The sequence below is a fragment of the Rattus rattus genome, chromosome 3 (genome assembly GCF_011064425.1).
Source record: "Rattus rattus isolate New Zealand chromosome 3, Rrattus_CSIRO_v1, whole genome shotgun sequence".
Classification (NCBI taxonomy): Eukaryota; Metazoa; Chordata; class Mammalia; order Rodentia; family Muridae; genus Rattus; species Rattus rattus.
In genome coordinates this window covers 50,655,263-50,680,825 of record NC_046156.1, presented here as the reverse complement: position 1 = coordinate 50,680,825, position 25,563 = coordinate 50,655,263, and the positions used below count along the sequence as shown (strand labels likewise).

The window sequence follows — 25,563 nt, the reverse complement described above, 5'->3', positions numbered from 1 at the left end:
GGACCTAGGAAACTGTGCCATAGAACCTGGCAGAATGGTCTATCCACTGGCCAAAGAGACAGGCAAGCAGAGTAGGGAATGGGGGGGGGGGTCTTGCTTTGTTTTGTCTCTGATGTGTTTCTTTTATGTGTATGATTGTTTTGCCTGCTCCTGTGTCTGTGCAACACATATGTGCCTGGTGCCTGTAGAGGCTGCTAGAGGTTTTGGATGCCCCTGGAAGTGTAGTCACAGGTAGCTGTGAGATACCATATGGGTTCTGGAAATCAAAACCAGGTCCTCTGCAAGAACAACAAGCACTCTTAACCACCGAGTATTTCTCTAGCTCTAGCCCTGGATTTTGGTGGTGGGTGGTGGTGGTGGTGGTTGAAGTTCAAGTGTCCATAACTGGGTTAGAGCTTAATCATGATTGTTGGTCTCTGATACATTTAACACTTGCATTTAGCTAAATAGTCCCTCAGCTATTGTTCACAGCACTCAAACCCCTATCAACTAGGGAAATTCTGTCTTCATCTGTAAGCCAAGCCTCCCTGCTTTCTGCCAGCCTTCTCCCGAAGGAAGCTTCACATGGGAAGTACTCGAAGTGGGGGGGTGGGTGCAGCTGAGACAGAGGTAGAAGGCTGCCTGCCCCAGTGTCCTCTCTCTGCCCAAGCGGCCCTGATAGCTTCTGGAATTTGTGTTCTATGCCCACAGTGTTCAAACAGCAGGGATCTGTCTTCCCTGTTCCCATGCCCCAGTGTACAGCACATGTCTGGTCTGCTGTATTGATCGCAAATGTTGAGTGAAACTTAAATGAGAGGAACGTGTTCCAGCGCTACCAGATCTGCTGTGGACACTAGAAGCACAATGTCTCTCTGCTTCAAAACACACCCCCCATGCTGACAGTGCTAACGCCCGTGCCTAAAGTCCCCTGAATGTCCCCCTGGTCCCAGAACAACTGCTATGTTCCAGCGAAGCTTTCCCAGATGCTGTGTTTGAACATTCATCCATTTTATGACACCTCTCTCCAGCATTCTTCACACTCACTCAGCCTTGCTTTCCTACCTGCCTCATTTCCCCAAGAGCATAGGTGCTGTCAGCATCAAGAGCTGGAGGTTGGCTGACTTCCCTGTGCATCCATCTCAGTGCTTCCATAGTGGCATTCAATAAACATTAAGGAAGGAAGAATAGGTCTCTGGATGCTCCCCATAGATGCTAGATCTATAGAAAGGCCTGTTGTCATGTGCTCCAGGAGTGACACCTGGAACCAATTTGACCTCCTATGACATTAAGTTGATCGGATCCAGGACTGTCACCAAGCCGAGAGACAGCATGGAGGGGATTCAGGAAAGGTCACTTTTGTTGGAATAGGGGTATCTTGGGCCACTTTTGCCAGAGCCACAAGCAGAGGATGTGTCCTTAGACCTGCCAGTAAGCTTTAGCTGAGGAAGAAGGGCCAGAGAAGGGTCTGCCTGTGTGGCTCTGAGTCTGCCTCCCCATGCCTGTTCACCCTGTTTCAAGTGTCTGGCAGTCTGGGACAGAGGGGACTGCTCCCCCCCCCACACACAACATCTGGGACTACATCAGACATTCAGATCTGGTAGAGAAAATTGTTATGGAAATATGTAACCGTGAGCCATTATCAAAGGAAAGTCTTTAAAGTCCCTTTCAAGCCCCAGCCCCGCAGAGGGGACTGGAAATTGGAAAACTGGGAGCCGATTATGGGACCATCAAAGTGGCCGAAATTCAATCCAATCTGCAGGTTCTGAGGATGGCTAGCAGACCCCCGTCCCAGCCCAGAAGACTGCAAATCTACTGTTTAAAGACCAAACGAACAGTATCATCAGATCCGGGTATAAAGCAGACTGTGCCCACAAAGTCTTCCCTGGACTTCCCTTACATCGGGAAACCTGAGAACCAAGGGCCCTTGGGGGAGGCGTCTGGCCCTGGGGAGGCGCCGGGCTACCAGAGCTTCCCACCCCACCATAACCCCAATTTGAGCAAGGGCCTTTTGTCTCTTCCTACCTCCTGATGTATTTCTTCTGTATTTGTGCCTTCTCTTTTCTTCCCTCTTTTTCCGTCTCCATTCCCTTCTCCCTTCAGAGTCTGTCTGTGAGACTCTCCATTCCTTTGGTGTCTTTCAGTGCGCTTCTCCTCCCCCCGCACCCCCCCCCGCCTCATAACCTTTTCTCCTTAACCTTGCTTTGCTTTTAATTTTTTTTGTCCCCTTTTCTGCTCATGAATTTCCTATAACTTCCGGCTAGAGGTGAAGGGCTTTGAGCTGGTTTATTCGCTGCTGTGAGTCCAGGGGAATTTCTAGAGGTTCCAAACACAAATGACCCTCCCTGGGCACGTTAGCGATCCTTCTCTTAAGGCATGAAGAGTTGTCCATTACCACAAGCTTACTGTGCCAGCACACGCAGGCACACACAAAACACATGTGGTTTCACCTATAAGCAAGCTCTGCCAGGGTGGAATTTTATGTCAGGAGGGGTGGAGTGCTACAGTGCATAAAACCGATACAGGCAAAGAAGTCCACGATTTATAATTCTTTTTTATATGAGGCGAGAGTAAGAGACTATAATTTTACTACTAATAAAATTCTCCATGTTTATTCTTAAAATATGTTTCTCTCCATTTGCGGTTCTCCTCACCTTAACCTTGAAGGCTCCCTTAGATCGTAGGTTCACAGTTTTTGTTTTTAAAAGGAGTGTAGTTTCCGCATGACTGCTTGCACCTCCATTTTGTCATCCACCTTAGAAAATTTTCCGAAGAGTTTTGGAAAGAAAAAGGGAAAGGGGACACACACACACACACACACACACACACACACACACACACACACACACACACTCATACACTAATGTTTACCAAAGGGTACAATTAAGATAGAAGAGAAAAACCGAAAGCGCACGTACAGCCTGGGCCCCAGAAGTCCCCGGAAAGCACTGGAACGCACGTTGCCAGCACGAACCACCGACGGGATTGAGAGCTTCGCTGCCGGCTACTGGAGCCTCGCTGTCGCCTGGGTCCAGAATGAGTGGCAGCGGGACCCGGTGCGGGAATCACGCACCCTCGAGGGTCCTTCCGACCGTGAGTTAGTAGAGGGAGGACTCCTTGCCGCGTTCCCCGCTCGCGCGTTTCAACTTCGCCGCCGCCTCGGCTTCGGGCCGGCCGGGAGGTCCGATGGCACCCTGCGGCGGCCTCCGGTTCACGGGCACTGCTCCCAGTGGCAATCGCGTGCTTCCTAGCCGGACTCCGGCCCCAAGCTGCCGCCGCCCTTGTCCGAGTCCTTGGCCCCCGCTGGAGAGAAGAGCGTGCCCCGCGGGCTGAATTTAGGGAGCGCCCGGAGCCCCCTGGCGATCCCGGAGGAAGCCAAGCGCCTGTTCCCTTTGATCTGATTTTATGGAAGCTTGAAGTTGACATTAAACTTCGAAAGTTTTTTATCTATCTCAATCTCTCTTATTCCCATTTTGGAGGTGAACTGTGCCCGGTGCGGATGAACCCCTGCTGGCCCGCTTGGATACTAGGGAGGGGACAGCGCAATCCGGCCTTCCCGCATTGCGGCCCGGGAGCGGCTCTGGAGCAGCCGCTTCACCACATCCACACTTAGCTCCCACTTTCCCCACATACCCTTCCTTCCCCCACATGCGCCCCGCTGCCTCCCCTCAAAATAATAACTGGCTCTGGGAGGTGCAAGGTTGAGGTGCAGCGGAGAGACTTGGACACCGGGTGGTTCCCCAAATGCTATGAGCTGCCGCTGCAACCTTCACTCTGCAGCCCCCACCCACCCACGCCAAGACTCAATTACTTTCAGGTGTGGACCACTTAATAAAATAAATCTTCAGGGGCAGGAGGCAAGGTTTTAGGGGCCAGAATCAAAACAGCCGACTTTGAAATCATAAACAGGGGCTTCCCTCGAGTCTAGTAACTTGGGATGGCAGGAAAGAAAGTTTGGGTAGAGTGTCTCTTCTTGGATAATGCCTGTCTTGTCTGAGTGAGGAGGCCCAGAGAGATTTGTGTTCTGTCTGGTGCAGACTTTTTCTCTTTCCAGTCTCAGTTCTGATGAGAAACCAACGCCTGCTTGATCACCAACCAGCGACCCCGGACAGAACCAATGGAAACTAAAGGCTCCATCATCTCTTGTGTTGAGTGTCCTTTGTCTGTCATTCACTGGCCAGAGTTCTCTTCATCTGACATTTCCAAAACTGCTTTTGCAATGCTCCAAGGAGGCCTGGCTGATCTCTAGGGCTTTATGGGTCCCTCAAAATGAAACTTGAATCGATACTAATTGTTTTGCCACAAAATACAGACCCTTGAATGTCAGTGAGCCCAACAAGGCTCCCTCTGCTTAGTGAGGCAAGGGCGCCTTCTTCAGAAAGCCCTGAAGGGTTTTGATTTTTTTTTTTGGGGGGGGGGAAGGGGCAAAAAACAAAACAAGAGAAATTCCCAGGAGGGCAGAGACTTGGTTTATTAAGCTATGGGGCTAAAGAAAGAATCCTGACAAGAAGGATGGGAATTGTGTTCCACACTGGGATTCCGCCCTCAAACCCACGCCATCCATCTCTTTTCAAACCTTTGGGGGAGGAAAGACCCTATTTCTTCTTAAGAGCATTTAAAATCCTCCAACAAAGTAAAGTTTACTTGGCAAAGCAAACTTGTTTCTTCCCTGTTTCCTAGACAATTCAAGCTGAAGAGAATTTTTATATAGCTCCCTAAGAATCTGGGTGGACATAAAACACTGTCTATGGTGGGTGTACTCCTTTAAGGGACTTACTCACCCAAAAGTCTCAGAGGGGCCCTCACTCCTTATAACACAGGCTGTAGGAAACTGCCCTTCTGAGCTCAGCTAGGGAAGCCAGATGTGGAGGGCAACTCACTCATGCTCACTCTACTCATTCTCACGGCCTCTGACAAGAACCCACATGTTTCCACACAGAGAACAAGTCTGCCCCATTACAGAGTTACTCTGTTGAAGAAAACACTGGGGTGATATTGGAAACATGCTGGGCCCACTTGTGAGAGCCGGAAAGAGAAGTTGTTCTCCTCAGGACAGCAGCAAAGGCCAGCGGGTGAAACTAAGTCCACCCTCTCTTGGCCAGAAGAGACTAAGGGAGGGATTATGGAATAAAACATCTGCAGTGTGAGACCCTGGGCTTGTGGACTAGTTACAGAGAGTGTCTGCCCAGCAAGAGAATGCTATTGGTGCCCTAGGAACTAGCTAGGGAAACAGGGCATGTGCTTGGGCTTGGAGCTAAAGTAGAAGGGGACCTTGTACCCTCCCCAGAGCCTGGACTTTATAGCAAATAACTCCAGCATTTAGCTGGATGTGTAGCACCGCATTGGAGTGCTTGCCTTACCCGTACAAGGCCCTGACCTGCGTTTCCAGCACCATAAGGTGGGAGACACACAGTTTGGGCACCAGTGATCCAACCGACCTAAATAGTTTATTAAAAAATGGAAAATATATAAGCACACAATAATTACCTCTAAGAAAAAAACTTATTAAAATCCCTCCTCACTTAGTTTGCAAACTAAAAAGCCTAGACCATATGGGTGAGGGGAAAGTGGCAGTGACCTAATTAGCTATGTGCTGTTAGCCAAAGTCCCCTCTCTAGGCCTCCAAACCTGTAAGTCAAGAGGACAGACTAGATCAGTGGCTCTCAGAACTTCAGAATGCAGTAGAATCACCTGTGGAGGATGGGGTGGGTAAAGGTGATAGAAGAATATGCTACAACAGGGAATTTTTATTTAGTGTAAGGGAGGGCCTAATGAATCACCTTGTCTCTAACAGGTTCCCTGATACTGTTGGTGCTACCCTGAGGATGACATTTTGAGAACCTTTGCATCAGATGACATTTAAACATAACCAGGTCTCACCTTCTCTTCTGGTCTGTGTCCCTGTATTCCTCTAAGAGTCCCTGGAGAACTCGGAGCAGATGGATGTTTGATGCCAGGCTGGAAGTGTCTGCTATCCATGCAAAAGGAAGTCCATGCAAAACAAGGGGGTCCGCAGGCTCCCCAGTTTGATTCGCCCCTCATCTGGCTGATTGTAGACCTGAGTATTCCAACAATAGCCAACACCAGTTTTCCTTTGTGCCATTGCAAAGCTGGGTCTAACCCTAGCTAAGTTCCGGGCAGACCTGGTATACAGACAACAGCCTTCAGAAGCATTGGTAACATCCCAGGGTACATTTCCAGGCCCCTCAGTGTGGCCTAGTATCTGCCAAACAGTTGCCCAGCACACACACACACACACACACACACACACACACACACACACACACAGGCCTGTGTGCACACATGCTCACATACACACACACTTCACCACACACGGAGCCCCAGTCAAGAGAACTAGTTTGGCTTTGATGTACCTCTCACTGCACATTTGTTTCGGCTCCTCTCCTGGAGCTCCGGTCTTATTTATCTTCTTGGCATGGGTTCTTAGGATACTTCCATTCAGACAGCAGCAAAATCACTCAGCTCCACTGTTTTATGAAGTTTATCAAACGGCAAAATATCCGGTCTCTTTGTCCCATGGATCTGGTGTGAATGTGCCTACAGACCTGCTTTCCTCCAGACGGCCTGGGGTCTGTGCATAGACACAGATCCGCTTCCCTCTGACCACCCTGCACAGTCCAGGGTTTGCACATTTCTTGCAGCGAGGGGCTCCAAAGCAGATGCAGGCCTTCAGGACTTCTCCTGAAGAGGGTCACACGGACACATATGCACCACTATGTTCTCACCCACTAGAAAGCTCCGTGTGCCACGGCAGACTGGCCTCTCTGTACACCCCCATCCTGGCACTGTGCCCACCCCAACAGCAGGAGCTGCTCCTAAAATCATCACTACTATCTCAGCCTAAAATTTGGGGATCTCTGTGGACAGAGCCCCATCCCATGCAGGCGAGACTTGGGCTTTCTACACCCCTTTAAAGGGAATGTGTGTTTCATAGTCACGAGGAAACTCAAAACAGCCACAGGCCGGGTCTCTCTCAGACTTTTGCCTCCTCCCTCAATATCCTGCTTGTACTGCAGAAATCATGTCAACCCCAGGGGCTAAACCCATCAGTAGCTGGGTGGTACTGACCCTAGGCATGGTAAGGCTGATCTAAGCTGTCCCCTTTAAGGGGACTCCTAAATTCTAGAGACTCAGCCTGGACCTTACAAATGCCTCGCCTTTACTATTTTTAATGCACACTGGGGACAGGAGTCCTCCCTGCCTAAATCTGGCTTAGAGGTTCAAAATGTCCTCCTGAAGACCCATTTCTGTGCTCTATCCTAGGAAAACCCTCCTTTTAATGCCAGAGGGGCTCTATGGCTCCTATGGTCAGGCCTTTGGATACACCTCCCTAACACACCATGCACAACCCCATACATACCACACATCACACACACACACACACACACACACACACACACACACATGAGGAGGGGGAGAGAGAGAGAGAGAGAGAGAGAGAGAGAGAGAGAGAGAGAGAGAGAGAGAGAAACTTTCTCTAATGAGTCTTGTCATTTCTTCCAATGAATACTTCTTTCCCCTAGTCATCCGAGCTCATTTCCTCACCCACAGACCAGTGCCGGCTTTCTCATCACCTTCCTGGACCAATCTTTTGCCTGCAGAGTATATTTACTTTGCTTATGCCCACCAGCTACCTTGGGAAAGTTACTTTCTCTGTGAAACGAGACCTGCTTTACAAGGAGGCGGGGATTAAGTCAGCAGAGCACGGACGGGGTCTCACTCATAAGCAAGTGTTCAACAACTATTAGGCCTCGCCTTTATAATCAATGCTCTGGCCGAGCTTCCAATTGTCTTCCCAAAGCACATCTCCCATCCCCCTGCAGAAGAACGACAGCAGTGGTAGGCCTGCTGAACACTGACTGTGGAGCAGGCCTAGCTCCCACTGCTCTATTCAGTGGCTCCCTGTTGTCTTAAAACAGGTAGTCTTCACGCCCTGCTCATCCTCTAGTTCCCTGCCTGCCGCCCCCCTGCACGTCCTTTCACACATGAAATCAGTCCCCAAAAAAGTCTTCATGTTTTCTCAGGCGGAAACACAAAACTCTTTGAGGATTCTCTTGGGAAGTGTGTGGAGAAGGGGTGGCTCTCCTTTGCTTTAGTTTCTGAGGTGCAGGAACATCTCATGACCTTCTCTACCTGACAGTCAGTCACCTGGGGGTAGGCCAGCCCCTCCCCACTCTGTCTAGTTTTCATCAAGGGCAAGCTTTCACACTTAGCTGACATCCTATGTTTCTAAGGAATCATTCATAATTCTAAACCTTCTCTACCCACAAGGGGAAAAAAGTTCCTGGCAAGAAGGATTCAGCCAGGCCATGACATGAGGGTATAATTTTAGTCCCGTCATTCTGTTGGTCCAGGCTTCACTTCACTGAATGCTCAAATCAGTCTACAAAGAGAGAATAGCTGCTACGCGTGTGAGACTGTTCTGATTCTCACAGCACTGCCTGCTGGGGACAGTGCAAGCTTACCGTGCAACTGTCTTGCCTCCCTTCCACAGTTTACGGCAGAGAATGTGTAAATCCAAACCCACTTCTCATTCTCCTCTGTAAATGAGCTTGTTCCTTTCCTCTGCATGTGTGGACTGAGAGACCCATGGGGGAGATGGACAGAGTATTGCATATCTACAGACCCAGTAATCAGGAGTGCTAATCTCTATCTAGTTTGAGGCTTGCTTGCCATGACACGAGAGCAGAGAGAAAACCAGAGCACACTTTTTCCCACTATTGGAACCTCAAAGGCTTCCTCAGAGACAGACAGTTATCATCCAGTAGGCTTTGACACTTGCCTGGCAAGCACCTTATGCCTTTTTCAGCCATCTTGACCTACCATCAATACAGTCATTCCTCAGACTCAACATGTGGGACCAGCAGCTCACCAAGAGTATCCTAGTAGCATGGGGGAGCGGTAGGATGTGAGCAGTATTCTGAATCAGTCTATTGCCGCCAGCCTCTTGAGTGTCTTCAAGAAGCTCTACCTCATGCAATCCTTGTTTACACTAAATTGGGACTGACCTAGGTAGCCAGTAGCCAGTGGCAGGGCAAAAGCCATGGTGCATTGAGCTACATATGGTGGTGTAAATGTATAATCCCAGCAATTGGGAGGTAGATGAAGGAGGAGAATCAAGAGTTGAAGACTTGCCTTGGTTACAGGAGACCTTGTCTCAAAACACACATGAACACACATGAGCAACACACGTGAGCACACACACACACACACACACACACACACACACACACGAGGGTTACAAAGAAAAGATGAAAACAAGTGTGATAATTCCAAGGCCACAAATTGCACTGCCACAATGGACTCCCAGACCATTTGCTATGTGGGGAAGCCACTCTGGTTGTGCTTGGTGACATTCAACCAGCCATGGGGTGAACCAGCACCAACTTGTCAATCCTGTGAGCAATCCACTTGGAAATGTCTCCTATCCACAGCCAAACTTAATTTGAGTTGGGACCCTGAGCAATCCCAGCTAGAACCACGACCATTTAAACCATTCCTGACTCCCACGGTACCCACAGTTCCCCTCTGGAACTGACTATTAAGTCTCTAAGTGTTGAGATATTTTGTTATGCAGCAACAGATAACTGGTGGGATATAGTTCTAAATCATTTTCTCCATTCATGAGATGGGAATGTTAACACCAAGTTTATAGCATTGTAAAGATTAAGCCGGACTGACACATGGCAGGCATTCTGTAAACAATGGATGTGGACAGTATCCCCCCATTCACTTCCTCTCCTTGCCAAAGATTCCAGAAGCACTAAGGAAGCTGGGCCCAGCCTTTCCTACTTGCTACCCTGTACCCTTCTCAATTCCTTTTAAAGTTCAGGCCCAGTCTCAGCTCTCTCCCCCTTCATTCCTGGCAGACCCTGGTCAGGAGTGGATGTACCTAAACCATGGTGATGAGTTTCCTCAAGAATTCTTGGGTAGGTCCACTCACATGTCTCAGGGTGTTCATGGGCGTATGTTTGGGTTTCTTTCCAAGGGCCCCAAATGTGATAATTACATACTTATTAGCCCTGTAAAATAACAAATCTGGAATCTGCACTCTGGAACCAATGGATTTCCTGCTGAAATGAGTTGAAGGGGTGCCCTAGCCAGCACTCTTAGTAAGAGCCAAAATCCTGCTACAGAAGGCTGCACAGAAGGCCCCGCCCAGCCCACACCACACACTCAGCCCTTCTGCTCCTCTCTCCACTTCAAGGCTTCCATTGTAACTGCTGCTGGCTCTTGGTTCTCACCCTTCATATCATTGCTACTTCTCTGCTGACTTAATGTGTGCCTGCTGGGCGTTGGTCTGGGGCGTCCCTCCTCTTGGAGTAGAGGGAATTCCTAGGGACTGGGGCTTTCTCTTCTCCCCCCACCCCCACCCGTAGGTGAAGGCCATGCTGGAAGCTGTACTTAGGAGATACTAGAGTGTAGACTGATCTCCCTGGAACTAATTTCCTGCTCTCTAGAATGTCTCTAGGTTCTGAAGACTCTCCTCCTCCTCCCCCAACCTAGACCCAGCAACATTTATTATATCTAAGTGCGCCCTGCCATGGCTTCCTCTCTTACCTAGGATCTATCTTTCTGGGATACTCTTTCTTCTCGCCCCTCCATTTAACTTAATTGGGCAACCCCCACTCTACTTTTTAGATTCAACTTTAGAGTACCTCATGACCACCTGCCTCCTGCTGTCACCATTATAGGGTTAGGCACCTTGCCTTGTCCCTTACAGCATCCTGAGTACAATCACACACTTTGAGATAAAAGCCTGTTGCTCTGCATCCTTCTCCTAGCCATTTGGAAAGGCCCCGGATGTAAGTGGTACTGTCTCTGACCGAAATCCTCTGTGCCGTCCCTCTCTCTGCCATGTGGCAGGCATTCAACAAATGTTTGATGACTCTGCATCATTGCATAAGATTAATCAAGGTGTTAGGACCTCCCACAAAGTCTAATAATACCCATGTCGGCGTTATACCATGAATAAGTTCATAAAACTCTACAACATGGCAACATAGTCCACAAGGGGCACTTGCTAGACAATTCATATATTTTCACAGAAAAACAGCAAGTCAGTCTGCTGTACTGTCTCAGGCTGAACACAGTCACACTACAGGCATCACTCTACCTATAATAAAATATATATAATATACATATACTGTGTGTTCAAAGTATATATATGTATATATACATGTATATATACATATATATGTGTATATATAATACATACACACACAGCATTTGCTGCTGGTTCATTCATATGTGTGAGTGTGTGTGTGTGTGTGTGTGTGTGTGTGTGTAAAGGTGGATCTAGGTTTAATAAACATCTGTGTAAACACTAGCTCCCTCAGTTTGGTAAAGCTGACCACAGAACCATTCCTCACACTTTTCCAGTATAGAAACTTAAGTATGGAGAGGTTACGTAGCTTTTCAATCAAACACATCAAATTGATAGAGAAGGAAAAGGAAAAACAGTCCTTAAACTTTCCAGAAATTCCACCCTAAATCGTAGGATTCAGCCTGTATTGTTAGAACCTAGTCGTGGATCCTGGTTTCCACAATACAAACCTTTCTTAAAAATATCATCCATGCGCTAGGAACGCCGGATCTTAAGGTTTATTTACCATTCCTTAGCCTGACCTTCCAGGAAGAATGTAGCTAATGAGAAACAACCCACTTGGGCTCCCCAACCCAGAATTTTCATAAGGATCAACTTAGGATTTCGGTGTCTAAATAGAGCAAGGGCAATGCTGGTTATCATCCCTTCCACAGCAAAAGCAGGCGACTGGAAGGCAGTTGTGTATATACTGAGAAAATCTCAAATTCAAGGCTACATTTGTACCATGGTTCTGGCTCCTCGTGGATCCCCACAGAAGGATATCCACCTTCACGTGGTGGAGGCAGAGGGATGTAGAAAATAAAGGGGAGAAAGTAACTGGACCTGATATTTCCCCAATCAGAGAGCTGACCTAACACGGGCTAGGGGCTGGGACTGAGTCACACTAACTGACATCCATACAAGAGATGGCCTCCTTCACTTCAGCAAAGCTTGAGCACCACAGGCAGGGGAGGGGGGTGGGGCGCAGTACCCTCTGTATCCTGGTCTTAGCTGTCATCAGCAGGCCCTCCCCGGAAATGAATGGATTAAACAATCATCAATAAAAGTACAATTTCTACTTTAAAACTTGTTTTGCTTAGCAAATGGAAAGACTTTTTTATAGTGTTTTTGTTTGTTTTTTAACTACAGGACCTAGAATTCTCTGGATCACTTATGGACTCATCTCTTACCTCTGCTGAGAATGGACCAGTGACAAATGCTATTAATTTAGTGGTTATTAAATGACATGAGAAATGAATTCATGAATTCTCTTAAAACCCTGTCCCACATCTAAATTACTCATAAAATCACTCAGGTGTTAGCTGATGTTTTGCTTGGTCTCAGTTTAGCAGAAGTCATCCCTCCCGCCTCCCTCCCTGTTTCTGGCCACCACAGCTGCGGGCCACTTAGGATCCCTGAAGCTACCACTGTCCCCAACCCCATCTGGTCTAAACTTCCCTTTGGGGATCAAGTCCCTGTTTTCCATTGGTAAAAGTGATGTCTACCTTGCTTTGTTAGCTGAAGAAGAACAGAGTCTTGTAGGGTGGGAAGGATGGATCAGAGAACAGTTTCTGGTTCTGATACTAATTATGTCCACATTGAACAATCGGCTCTTATTCTGTAAAAACAGCCTGATAATTGTGCCTACTTTGTGGGTTGTTGGGAAGAGAAAATAAATCCATGCATGTTGGTGACATAAAAGTTCAGCACGCCGTGTACAAGCAAACAGCTGTGAAGTGAGGCTTCCTGGGTCTCCAGTGCTCCCCCAACTCTCAGCCCATATAAGAAGGAAAGTAAGGCCTCGGAAGCTCTCCTGTGTTTCCTACCACCAGCTCCACCAGACTGCTCTCACCAAGGACAGACTATGGCCTGAATTTGGATGGGTGATGTAAAGGGAATCGGAGCGGGCTCCTCTGGGTTCTTTGTTCTCCACAGTTCTGGAGCAAAACCCTTCTAGAAGAGGCAAGTCCACTAAACTCAAATGTCATCTAGGCCCTCCTGTCTCCTTAGTCTAATTAGTAACATCATTATGAACTGGAAGTTGCCTCTGTTCAGAACAGAGGAATGTCAGGAGGAATTTCTAAAGCTGGCAATGGTGTGTGGGTGGGTCTGGGAGGCAACAGAATCCTTTGTTAAGATCCAGTGTCAGGGCCATTCTATCTGGAGTCAGGAGACTTCCAAAGATTCAGTGGTAGAACCCCGAAATCTGGGTTCCCATTTTCACCATTGTCATTAAATTAACACGGTGTGGCAAAATACAAATGCTTCTCAAATACCCTGTCTATACGTGTGACCCATTTTTATGACAAGGAAACTGAGGCACCTGGAGCAAAAGGCTCAGTGTTTAATGCAAGCTGCCTTGTTCGATCTGTGGGTGACATTCTTGTGTCATACTTTCATCTTCCAAACTAAGCTCCTCGGTAGCTTTGTTGATTACATGTCCTGAAATGCTACGACCTTCTAGACGGTCAGCACTACCTAACTGACAGTTATGGAAAACATTTACTAATAATCAGTTCAACAGTGTCCACAGCTGAGATCCAGGGGACTCCCCTCTGGTACAGACAGAGGGGAAAACCTCATTTTAAGCCAAGCTTCTCTAGCGGGAAATATCAGCCCCAGGTGCTCCCATCTCAGCCCAGCCTGCAGTCTGTGATTAGCCCTAATGGGCATAATGCCTCCAATGTGGTGTTTAAGCCAATAAGGCTTCAGAAAAGTTACGGTATGTTTAATAATGGCTTAATGACTCCTTGTGAGATGCAAGGCTTCTGGTTCCTGTTTGGCCTTGATTTACAGCCCAACTCTGGCTGAGGACAGCCAAGAAACCTCCTCTAAGCCTGCAGCGGAAGAGGGAGGTGTTCACACCAGGCCTCTTAGATTCCTTTTAAAAATGAGAATTCAAATAGAATACAAATGACGTTTGACTCCCTACCCCTCTCGCTAATCTCCAGGGGTACTAAACATATAAATGTTTTAACCCAGACCTAAGTGATCTTTAAAGACCTCTGGTATTTCTTCCCAGATCTTAGGCACAGTAAGGATTGTTCAATTTCAGAAAGACTAGGCTATTCCTTAATCCTAGGCTTCCTTTGGGCTGGGGAGACTCACCTCTAAGGAGATGCAATCCTAGCCTCACTATTCCAAAACAGCAGGCCTGAAGCAGTCCGCTTGCAGTGGATCCCTGGACAATCTGAAAGGTATTCATTGCATGCTGCTCAGAAGGACAATGACCCTTCTGCTCTTCCATACCTGACCCAAAAAGCTACCTGGGCAGACCACTGTGAAATCTAGAAACCTCTCTCTGTGCCTACTGTCTGCTCTGGCTTGCCTGGGCTTTGGAACTCACTGCGGATATGTAGAAGGACCACAGTTAGATGAAAACACTAAGTGATGGGTTCAAGACACAGATAATTAATGATAGTATTCAGAGGCCTCTCCTCTCAGATTGATGTCCGATCAGGCCTCAAAGAGGATGCTGGCGGAGGGGCGGTGGGGGGGGTGGTCTGCTCTCACCACCTCACCTTCCCAGAGCCAAGAGCCACTAAGATGGATATCGGGAGTTGAGGGTGCAACTCAGAGCCAAGGACTCACCAGGTCTGCAAGACAAAAGGGATCCTGCCCTCGAAGGGAAAGGAAACAACTTTCCTCTCTTCTCTTCCAACTGCTTGTGATACCAGGATCGGGGTGAATGGGGTGTGGGGGGGTGTTCCTGGGCTCCGAGGGGTTAACCCGCACGGGGCTGCACGTGACGTGGATGGTTCCAGCATTAAGTCAGAGGCGCGGCCCCCTCTCCTGCCCCCCAACCCCCCGCGGCGCGCGGCGCTCCCGGGGGCTGCGCGCCCCCGAGCCCAGGTCCCTCCCCCTTGGCAGGCACTCACAGGCCGCGCGGGTTAGCGGGAGCCCCGGAGCTCCGGTGGCCTATGAGCCGGAGCCGGCATGGACCCCGAGCGCTGCGCGCCCTTCGCGGCGGGGCCGACAGCGGGTCCTTACGCGGCAGCGAGGGACGAGGCTCCGGGCCCCCAGGGGACTCCCGATGCTGCTCCTCACCTGCGCCCCGCGCCACCCCGCGGTCCGCGCCTGAGCCGCTTCCCGGCCTGCGGGCCCCTGGAACCCTACCTCCCAGAGCCCGCCAAGCCGCCCGCTAAGTACCTGCAGGACCTCGGGCCCGGCCCGGTGCTCAACGGCGGCCGCTTCTACGAGGGCTCCTCGGAAGGTAACGCGCAAGGGACCCCATGTCGTCCCCCCCCCCCGCCCTTCCTGGTCTCCGGGACTCTCTTTCCCGCTTTCCAGCTTCTTAACCTTGGGTCCGTCTCGCATTTCCCACGATTCCCTCGCTAGATCGCTGCTGGCCTGGGCGAGCAAGGCCAGGACATTGGGGGTGGCGGAATCGCTCGTGTCCCCGGCCCGCAGAGGCAATGGGAGGCGGGAGGTCAAAGGAGGGTGGAGTAGGGACGATCTCGGGCCCATTCCGGACCCCAAGGCGATTGAACCTGGGAGGAGAGATCACGCTCATCCCGAGCCGAGCTTCTGCTGCCACTGATCCAGAAGAGGGGACTGGGTCGAGGGCCCGAGAGCCTGACTGGGCCCCAAAGCTGAGAGAGAAGAGCTCGGCTTTTGTGCATAGCGCTCGCTGAGGGCGTAGAGGCTGGGCCTCGACTTAGTGGCCAAGCTGGACTCAGCGAAGGAAAGACTGCGACCTGGACTTACCCAGTTCTCTTGTCCGGCCCAGCCTCTGAGGAAAGGGTTTTCTGGTGCGGTTAGACGCTCCGCAGAGTGGCAGTGGCTGCTCCCCCTCAGTACCGGGACTGTCTTCAAGATCAAATAATTATGTTCTTGTTTCTCAGATTAACTTGGCCTCCCCGACGCCGCGGGGATGGCTGCCCTTCTTGCAGTTGGCATTTCGACACCGAATCATCACTGCTGAGCCGTCGGAAGTGGCCCTGAACAGTCCTAAATCCCAGGGCGCATCCGGCTCCTGCGACAGTGTCCTGTGTGCTAAGGCGGGTCGGACGGTGCCATTATCTGAGAATGTGCGCCTGAATGACAGGGCCTGCCAAGACTGGTGTGCCGCCCGCTATACTCGCTGACCCACGAGTGGCTGAGCACCCACGCTCACCCCTTGTATGCTGCCACGTTTCGTAGCCTAGACCCAAAACTAGATCCCGGGAGATCCACCAATGCGGCAACCGCCTGCTCCTCGCGGGCCTCCTCAGAGTAGCTGGGCAGCGAGCAGCTCCCGGCTTCGTCCCGTCCGGGTGGTGGGAGTGTGCAGGGGAGGCCCGGGAGGTGTGTTGGGGTCATCGGAGGAAATGAGCAAGTCCGTGGAGCTTCGCGTCTAATGCCGTTTGAAAAAAGGCTTTCCTGATAAAAACCACAGTTGGGACTTAATGAGAAGCAGTTGGCCTGGCTCCTCTGATCCCTGCCAGACGGCGGCAGCCGTGCAGCGCCCAGAGCACCGCCAGGGACAGGTACCCGTCTGGGTCGGTATCTCACCCCGCAGCACCCCACCCCAGTCTAGTGTCCCCGCCGCTGTGTACCCTCGTGCACCTACTGTTCGGGGTCTTGGACAGTCGTGGCTCTGGTCTCACTACGAAAAGCAGGGGGGTTGAATGGGCGGTCAGTGAGTCTGTTGTCGCAACGAAACCAGGCGAAAGAAAGTCCAAAGGGAGAGGGGGGAAATTGAACAAAACAACGGATTACTGAAGAACAAAGGTAGCAGACGAAGTTCGTCGGTGACATGGGCAGAGGAACGAAAGGGAGTAAATGGACGAACGAAAAGAGCAAACCGTAGATCGAACGAAGCGGGTAAACGAGGAAGAAGAAGACAAGGCGGAGGGCGGGGAAACAAACGAAGGAAGAGGGCATTTTCTAAAAGGATAGAGCACACCAAAGTATGAATAAGTAGAATACGGAAATTAAAGATTCAGGCAGTGTGGGGACAGGCCAAAGGCCAAGAAGGCGCAGCCGAAGGAGCTCTTGACTGAACTGGGATCCTGGCCGCTGCTCCCTCTTGATGCACCGGCTGCAGCTTCTCTATCCCTGGTTGCAAGAGGGATTCTTAGTAAAGCTATGCCCCATACACACACCTACATCCCAAGGTCTCTGCCTTTAGAATATCGGTCTCGGAATGTTGGCGGGTCTGTGCTGAGACCCGGTTTTTGCGCGGGGCCTGGCGCAAATCGCTTCTCTCTCGTGTGGCGCCCGCATCCGGCTGTCTCTGGCCGTACTTTGTGCCCTGCACTTCTCCTTAAGAGGGCCTTGTTTCCTTTCCGGTCACCTATGAACCCTCCACAGTACCTGTGTGTGCAGGGATGGTTCCTTCTGGCTCCTCCAGGGCTACCAGTTTGTCTCTATGCTGGTTGTCTGACACGGAACGAAAGACTCCTGCTGGAGTTCTGCCCACCTACCTCAGTGGAGATGGATAGCCCTAAGACCCCGGAGAATTTAAGTCCTTAGGCTAAGAACCTCTAAGGAAAACAGCACCGCCGCCGTGCTAGCATCCCTGGGCTTGGCGCTCGTTACGGTCTTAAGGTCTTCAACTAAAGCCGCGGTCAAAGCCGAGGAAGCCCGGGTTTCAGAGACTACTCTGACTCATTCAGCGATCCCAGCACTACGGCAGAAAACAGCACACCTTAGAGCAAGGCTTCCATGAAAGCTGAAAGCCAGGTGCCTGATTTCTGCGACAACAGTGGATGCCACGGATCTGAGCTTTGAAGCAGCCAGGAGCGGAGCTGCTCAATGACAAAGCTAGAGACAACGTGCGATAGGGCTGTGGTGAGATTCTCCCCGTCTGCATGCACGGGTTTGAGGGAAAGGTCGAAGATGAAGAATCTGCCCCCTGTTGGCACCTTAGAGCTCTCAGCCCTTGCACCTGGATTTCACTCTACAGAGCGCTTATTGCATTCCTGTGGTTGTAAAGGCTCCCAGTGACCAACAACCATCCTTCAGTACTCTCTGGACCACCCCCAGCGGTGTATAACAATAGTTCAAACCTCAAATGGGCCCTCCTCAACAGAACAACCTTCCCCTGGCAAGCTTAAACTTAGCCTGCTGGCCTCTTTTCTTCCTTTCTTCCGTTTGTCTCTGCTCTCCCTGGGCCTCACTACTCAGGAGGCTGCTTGGGAGCCTCTGAAAAGTGGCCCTGTCCTCAGAGTCCTCTAGCTAGACCAGGGAGGCTATAGGGAAACTAACAAAGAGGAAAGCAGTTGTCTGTCCCTTGGAGAGGACTATAGACAGGACAGACATAGAGAGCAGCAAGCTGAGGCTTTTGGAGGGGGATATCTACTGTGTTGTGTTTTGATCTCTCGACTTTATCAGCTTATGGGCTCAAGGTTAGGAAAAGTGAGTGCTTGGAACCTAAGTTGAGTGTTCCTTCTGAGCTGGATCTTGTTGGAACAGACATTAAGGGTAAGGACGTGGAAAACAAGGGTCTGGACTACGGGTAGCTCTGTGTAGTGGGTTAGTGCCCTTAAACCCCTGCCCTGACTGAGTTCCTCTCACCCATTTCTGCCTGAAGTCCCTCTTCATCTCCCTGAGAATCCAGGATATCAGGGCTCTTCCCCACCAGGCCATTTTGAGGGCTATCTCTAGGGTAAACTGTTGCAGGCGCTCTCTCTCTCTCTCTCTCTCTCTCTCTCTCTCTCTCTCTCTCTCTCTCTCTCTTTCTCTGTGTGTGTGTGTGTGTGTGTGTGTGTCTGTCTCTGTCTCTGTCTCTGTCTCTCTCTGTCTCTGTCTCTCTCTGTCTCTGTCTGTCTGTCTGTCTGTCTGTCTCTCTCTCTCTCTTGTCTCTCTCTCTGTCTCTCTCTGTGTGTCTCTCTCTGTCTCCCCCCCCACCCCCGACAATTTTCTCTTGTTTGGTTTGACATCATCAATCTCTCTGTCCTAGCAGACAGGGCTGCCTCTCCAACCAGACTGTAGTAATGGAGGACAGACTGCTAGTGGTGCAGTAGGTTCCTCCCTGTGCTGCCGGTGGGTCAGGAAGGATCTTGCTACAGACTGGGGTGGCCAGGGGCCAGGCCTTGTCAGACTCTCCCAGGTCTTCGGGAAGCTTATTTCACAGTCTGGGAGGCCCAGAGAGTTCCCTGGCCACTTTCTAGCTGAAAAAGACTACCAACTTGCCCTTCAGACAGGGCCTCATCCGTGTACCCCACACACACACACACACACACACACACACACACACACACACACACAGAGAGAGAGAGGAGAGAGAGAGAGAGAGAGAGAGAGAGAGAGAGAGAGAGAGAGAGAGAGCTGCAATCCTGACATTAAGTCCCTGCTTCTTTGGTGCCAGCTAGCTAGACCTCCCAGGGGCCAGGCTTCCATTGGAGATGGGCCTGGGGCCAAAGAAGGGGCCCTCTGAGTCAGCAGGGCATCTTTGTGGCTTAGTGGCTTCCATCCCTGTTAAAGAGGAACTTTATGGGGACACTGCTGGGGGTCCTTTCCAGAGGGAAAGGTGGGGGATGATCATGGGGACCTATGTTTCACCAGGCCAGCTAGGTCATATGGGGTTCCTGAGTGACAGCATATCAGAGTGAGGCTGCTGGGGACTGTCCCTGACAGCTAATGGAGGTGATGAGGAAGCAATCAGAAACTGCTGAGGTGGGAGGGACAGACAACGCTGAGGTTAGTGGGGAAGGGGAGCTGTGGTACTGCCCTTATTAACTCCTCCAACGCCCAGTCTACCTGGCTTCCACTTTTATGCTGGAGCTTGAGTTCTTGCCCAGATGTCACAACTTTTGGATGGATGAGGACAGACGATTCCTTATGGAATCCTGTCGTTCTGGCTTGCTCTTCTGCCTCAGAGTGGGGGAAATTATCACTGATGTGAGACTTGGGCTTCAAAGAATGAGGCACAGGGAAGCAGCCAGAGATGGTCTATGCATCTCTCTGTCCATGCCTGCCTAGATCTGGTAGCAGAGACATGAGCCTGAGGGCCTGGGAACCAAGTTCAGCACAGTCAGAACAAGAGAGCACTCTAGAAGGGGTGGCAGATGTCAACCATGCCATCCTTAACCCCTGCCCCCACTCTTGGCCCTGCCAGGGTGGCAGTCCCTGCTGTGGCGCCAATCCTGGCACCTCCATACCCTGTGGGACGCACCACCACAGAGCACTTCCCCGAAATGAACCTCTCCTCTGGCCCCACCAGATCTTCCCAGACCACAGAGCACATGGTTCCCTAGGGCCCCCTCCCCAGCTGGAGGCTCAGCAGTCAGACCTCTGAATGCCAGGCTCCAAGGGAGGGTGGCTGCCAGGAGGAAGGGAAGGGGAAGGAGGAGGAGGAGGCGGAGACTGGAGCTTCAATGCTCTTTCCCTCCCTCTATCCCACCCACAAAAACCTCTGTTAGGTTTCCATCCTCCTTTCTGTGTTTCCATTGCAGCTGAGGAGAAGGCCTCCAAAGCTGCCAGCTTCCCCCAGCTGCCAGTGGATTGCCGAGGGGGTCCTAGAGACGGACCCTCCAATGTGCAAGGTTCCCCGGGCCCTTGCCTGGCCAGCCTGAGTGTCCCTCTTTCCCCGGGACTCCCTGACTCCATGGAGTTGGCCAAGAGCAAGAGCAAGAAGCGCCGGAACCGGACAACCTTCAGCACATTCCAGCTGGAAGAACTGGAGAAAGTCTTTCAGAAAACCCACTACCCTGATGTGTACGCTCGGGAGCAGCTGGCCTTACGAACGGACCTGACTGAGGCCAGGGTACAGGTGAGGGCATGGTAGGCACCAGACTCTCTGGCTGCCACAGCCACTCAGGTCAGAGACCTGATCACGGAAGAGCTAGGAGAGGTGGGCACTAGTGTCCTACAAAGCTGCTGGCACCTGGCCTTTTGGGGCTCATCCTTCAGGTTCAGCACTGCTATTGGTCACAGCCTTTTCTATATTCCTAACAAAGTACAGCATTGGGTCAAGGCTTAGGCACAGGCTTGCTGGCGATAGCCTCTTGGCGTCCAAATATCTGTATGGGGGCCCTCTACTATTTACTAGCTAACCAATGGATTTCTGTTGCCTACATTTGGAAAGGGGGTACCACCAGCAAGCCAGAGAATCCTTGAGGGTCACCAGTTGGGCAGCATTTTGGAAGAAGTGAGTGTTTAATGTGCTACTTCCAAGGTGGCTGACTAGAACAGGAGGGTCACTGAAAGGCATGTGAGGCTCCTTATGAGCCAACGAGAAGCTCCTAGTTAGAACTTGACCAGGAACCCATCCCTACTCCAGCAGGTCCTTCTGACTGAGAGCAACCCTTAAGGTCTTTGGCTATGGTCACGGCTTCATGTAGTGGGGTCACGGCTATTGGGAAGGGAGGGGGAAGGGTGGGTTGATGGTCAGATAAAGAGAAGGAAAGCCATGGCCAACCATGTTAGAAGCAATGTTGATCATGAATGTGGCAAGCAAAACTGTGATGGAGAGGCAAGAGAAAGACCGAACGTTTGTGACCTTGCTTGGATCATGGTTTCGTCAGAACAGGCTCCCCAGTTGCAGAAAAGGAGGCACTGGAAGGGGTGTTTGGGGTTCTTCTAGAGAAAGGTGAGGGGCTGCCTTGACAGAGGAACCCGATGCTCCTTCTCTGAGGTAAGAGGAGAGGTGAAGCTCCTGTTAGCCGCTCCCTGAGGGGCCCCTTCCAGAGACTCTTGAGAAGATGCTAGGCTGGAGGCTAGCACTAGCAGACCACGGGACCTCACAGACCACGCTACAGAAGCCAGAACCATTGATCAAAGCAGGCCTGGCAGCCAGATCCAAAATAAGACCAGAGGAGCTTTGGCTGTTTCCTCTCCTCTGCGGTGCCCTGCTTTCCTGTTCTATCTAGGTGGCAGCTAAAACTGTCCTTTATGACTGTCCATCATGGTTCTCTGAGCCATGGGAACAACCCCGGATTTTATAAGCCAAGGGAGTTCAGAACAGGGAGTCTCGGGAATGTTATGTTGGGATGGTGTCTGAATTGCTCTCCCTGTGGAAATGCAAGATGAGTCTGTGTTTTGGGGGTGCACACTTTTCTCACTCCTCTCCTAGGCCCTCTCCCTCTTCTCCTAGACCCTCCCTCTCCTTCCCTAGCCACACCCTACCCCACCCCCATCCTCTCATAATTCCTCCCCACCTTTCCCCTTTTCTTTTTATTTTAATTGAGGGGGTACGGGGATCTCATTCTGTCTAGAACCTAGGCTGTTCCAGGATTCATTCGACACCCAGGCTGACCTCAAACTAAAGATCCTCCCACGTTAGCCCCCTGAGGACTGGCATGAACACATTATAAAGGCATGAGACACCAGGCCCAGCTCCTAGACCTTTTCAACCCTGGAAGAATAGTGGTCATGGGCTCCCAAAACCAGTTTAGAAGCCTCCCCAACCGCCAAGGCCCTAGAGAGTAGGGAGGTTTTTCTTTGACAGGATCATGATGCTCACCATAAACTCCACCCCATGAAGAGGACTAATTAAGACCACACATGGGACAATGGAGAGGGCAAGTCCCAAGCCCAGGAAGAGAGCCACAGTGGAAAGGCTCCAGGGGGAATGGAGGGTGACAGGAAAGTAACTCCCAATAAAGGCCTGTCAGCCTGAGAAGCCGGGAGAGGGGAGGTAAGAATGCAGGCGGGGCAGAGGGAAGCATTCGTGGTGGACTCCCTTGACCTTGGCCAGGCCTGCCTTGCTATCACACCAACCTGGAGGCTAGGAGGATGCTCGGCCTCTTAGCTCTCAAGTTACTGACCTAGGGGAGTGGAGGGGAGCATGGAGAAAGAATAGGTGAGGTTTGAGGTGTCTCAGCCCAGACAGGTAGGAGAGTCTTACACACATATAAACACACGGACGGCTTTTTCCATTCTTGTTTCTACCTGGATCTCTAGAAAACAGTGTCTGGTTTGTGTGTGGTTGGTATGGTCGTTCTGTGTGTGGTTGGTGTGTTCGGTTTTGGAATTGGCAGGTTTTGGAATTGGAATTACATGTGTCTTAGGCTGGCTTCAAACTCAGTACTCGGCTGAAGCTGGCCTTGAACACCTGATCCTCTAGCCTCCACTTGCCAAGTTCTGGGGTTACAAACATGCATCATCACACCCACCTTGGCTTGGTTTTGATATTCCTAACATCTGTCACAGTCTTTTTTTAAAGGAAAGAAATAAAACCATACATACCAATACAAATAAATTAAATTGGATTTGGTATATGCCAAATTCATCACATATATGTTCATATGTGTATAAAATACATTACACACACACACACACACACACACACACACACACACACCACCCAGACCAACCTGCCAAGAGCTCATAAATGATTGAGAAGTAGGCTCTCAAGAGATCATGGGCACAGAATGGGATGAGTGCACTGAGAAATGGACATTATAGAGGTCCAGTGGAAGAACCCAGCCTGGATGTTGAAGAGATAGGAAGCCCAGGAAATGGAAGCCTACTCACAGGCAGGTGGCTTAAAAGAGACATGGGCGGGAGTTTGGGAGTCACCTAGGAAGAACCAAGTGCTGTTGCCTGACTGGACATGAGATTGTAATGAGGATGGGGGCCAGATCTAAGCAGCCTTGCTAGGAACTGGGCTGTAGGCCTAGTGTTCCAGGGATCCACTGAGGGGTTAAACAGGACCTCAATTTGAATAGGATGCTATAAGGTGGATCAACCAGAGAAGCCAATAGAACAAGACTCACCCCCACACTGGGACACCTAAGATGTATCCTGGGCCCCTAAGGCCCACAGGTCCCCTTCCCCTACAACACTGTGTAAAGATCTAGCCATGTTGGAGATGAAGAGAGTGACTCAGCCTAGGGAATGGTTGCTGGAGAGTCTGGAGGCCAGTAATACTGCTCTGGGATTGGGCCTTTCCCAGGCTCCCTTGGCCCTGAGAACAGTGTGGATTTCTAAGCTCCTGCCAATTGGAATTCATTCTGCAGCTTGGATCTAGATCCTAGGAAAGGGCTCTGTGATTACTCTCGCCCATTAGGCCTCATGTCTCAGGGCCGCTCCCGTACCCCTTAACCCTTCCCAATGGTCCCCAGGTCTGGTTCCAGAACCGAAGAGCCAAGTGGCGGAAGCGTGAGCGTTATGGGAAGATACAGGAGGGGCGGAACCCCTTCACTACTGCCTATGACATCTCTGTGCTGCCCAGAACTGACAGCCATCCTCAGGTGAGACCTTTCATTCCACCCTTCATCAAGGCCTGCCCCTGACTCGTGGGGTTGCCAGTGAGAACATGTATTCTGGAGGAGGAGAGGAGACCGTATGAAGAATATATAGTGGCTGGGACACCCTGGATGCCAGAGTGGGTAGGGGAGATGTGTCTGGACCAAGTGGAGATTTCTAGAAAGCTTTTGAGGCTTCGAGAACAAGAGAGCCACCAGGGTAAGGCAAACAGCTTCTGGACAAGTAGCTCATACCCTTTCTTCCCCCCTCTCTTTTCAGCTGCAGAACTCCCTGTGGCCCAGTCCAGGATCTGGGAGCCCAGGAGGGCCCTGTCTCATGCCTCCAGAGGGCATCCCCTCTCCATGCATGTCCCCATACTCCCACTCCCACGGAAATGTGGCTGGCTTCATGGGAGTACCGGCCTCCCCTGCAGCCCACCCTGGCATCTATTCCATCCATGGCTTTCCTCCTGCCCTGGGAGGGCACAGCTTTGAGCCTTCTCCAGATGGTGACTACAAGTCCCCAAGCCTCGTCTCACTCAGGATGAAGCCCAAAGAGCCCCCCAGCCTGCTGAACTGGACCACGTGATGGGTTACATGGACACAGACTGAGCTGCCCACTTCTCTTCCTGCGCTGGCCTGCTCCTAATCCATCTCTACCTGGACACCAAACAGCAGACCCTTTTACCTCCTAACCTGGGTGGTTTCAGAAGCTTGGGAGAGAAGCTGGGACCCTCAGCCTCCTGCAGGGAACAGGCTACAGGGTCTTATCTCTTAAAATAGGTAGGGCTGCCTATGAGAAAGGGACTCCAAGGCAGGCAGGACTCTTCTTTAAAAAGTGAGTCCCCTCATTTAAATTGGGCTGGAGAAAAGGTGACAGATACCCCCGTTTTCCAAAGACTGTTTCTAAGTCCAGGGAGCCCAGGAAAATGGGTGGAGGATGTAGAGACTGAACAGGGAGGAGCTCTCTGTGGTTCTTAGGTCTGGCCTCACTTTTGCCTTCTTACCACCAGAGGGCGGTACGCTCAGATCCTGGGACTGACAGGAGCCCCGGAAGGTGAAGGTCAGTTTAATAATAGGTGGGGGTCTCCTCTGTTCCAAACATCCCTCACCTCCAGTCTACAGAGATAGTATAAAGTCATTTTCTCCAAGCAGGGGGAAGAATTCCACCCAACATTAAATAGTTGCTTTCATGGAATCAGGGATATGTCATGACAACCATATTGGACGTCAATCAAAATTAAAAATCTTTTTTCCAGTCTCTGAGCCCTTGAGAGCCAGACACCAATTTTTGTAAAGATACTTTAGTTTTGTTGTAGTGCGCTGCTCAGCGTGGTAATAAACACAGTGGTGTTTTTCACTCTA

The 25,563-nt window shown here is 50.8% G+C and overlaps 1 protein-coding gene across 1 annotated transcript; it reads left to right on the top strand.

Annotated features, from left to right (window-relative positions):
* Positions 1–15,009: 15,009 nt before the first annotated feature.
* Alx3 (ALX homeobox 3) lies at positions 15,010–25,563 on the top strand. Its single transcript, XM_032896661.1, has 4 exons — positions 15,010–15,296; positions 20,464–20,780; positions 24,076–24,204; positions 24,479–25,563. The coding sequence occupies exons 1-4, from the start codon at positions 15,020–15,022 to the stop codon at positions 24,785–24,787; spliced, it is 1,032 nt and encodes a 343-aa protein (XP_032752552.1). The 5' UTR covers positions 15,010–15,019; the 3' UTR covers positions 24,788–25,563.

What these genes read in the sequence shown, in the direction of transcription:
- Alx3 (XM_032896661.1), top strand. Translation starts at nt 15,020, where the DNA reads ATGGACCCCGAGCGCTGCGCGCCCTTCGCGGCGGGGCCGACAGCGGGT. An exon ending in CTACGAGGGCTCCTCGGAAG is followed by an intron (nt 15,297 to 20,463) that starts GTAACGCGCAAG and finishes TTTCCATTGCAG; the next exon opens with CTGAGGAGAAGGCCTCCAAA. An exon ending in TGACTGAGGCCAGGGTACAG is followed by an intron (nt 20,781 to 24,075) that starts GTGAGGGCATGG and finishes AATGGTCCCCAG; the next exon opens with GTCTGGTTCCAGAACCGAAG.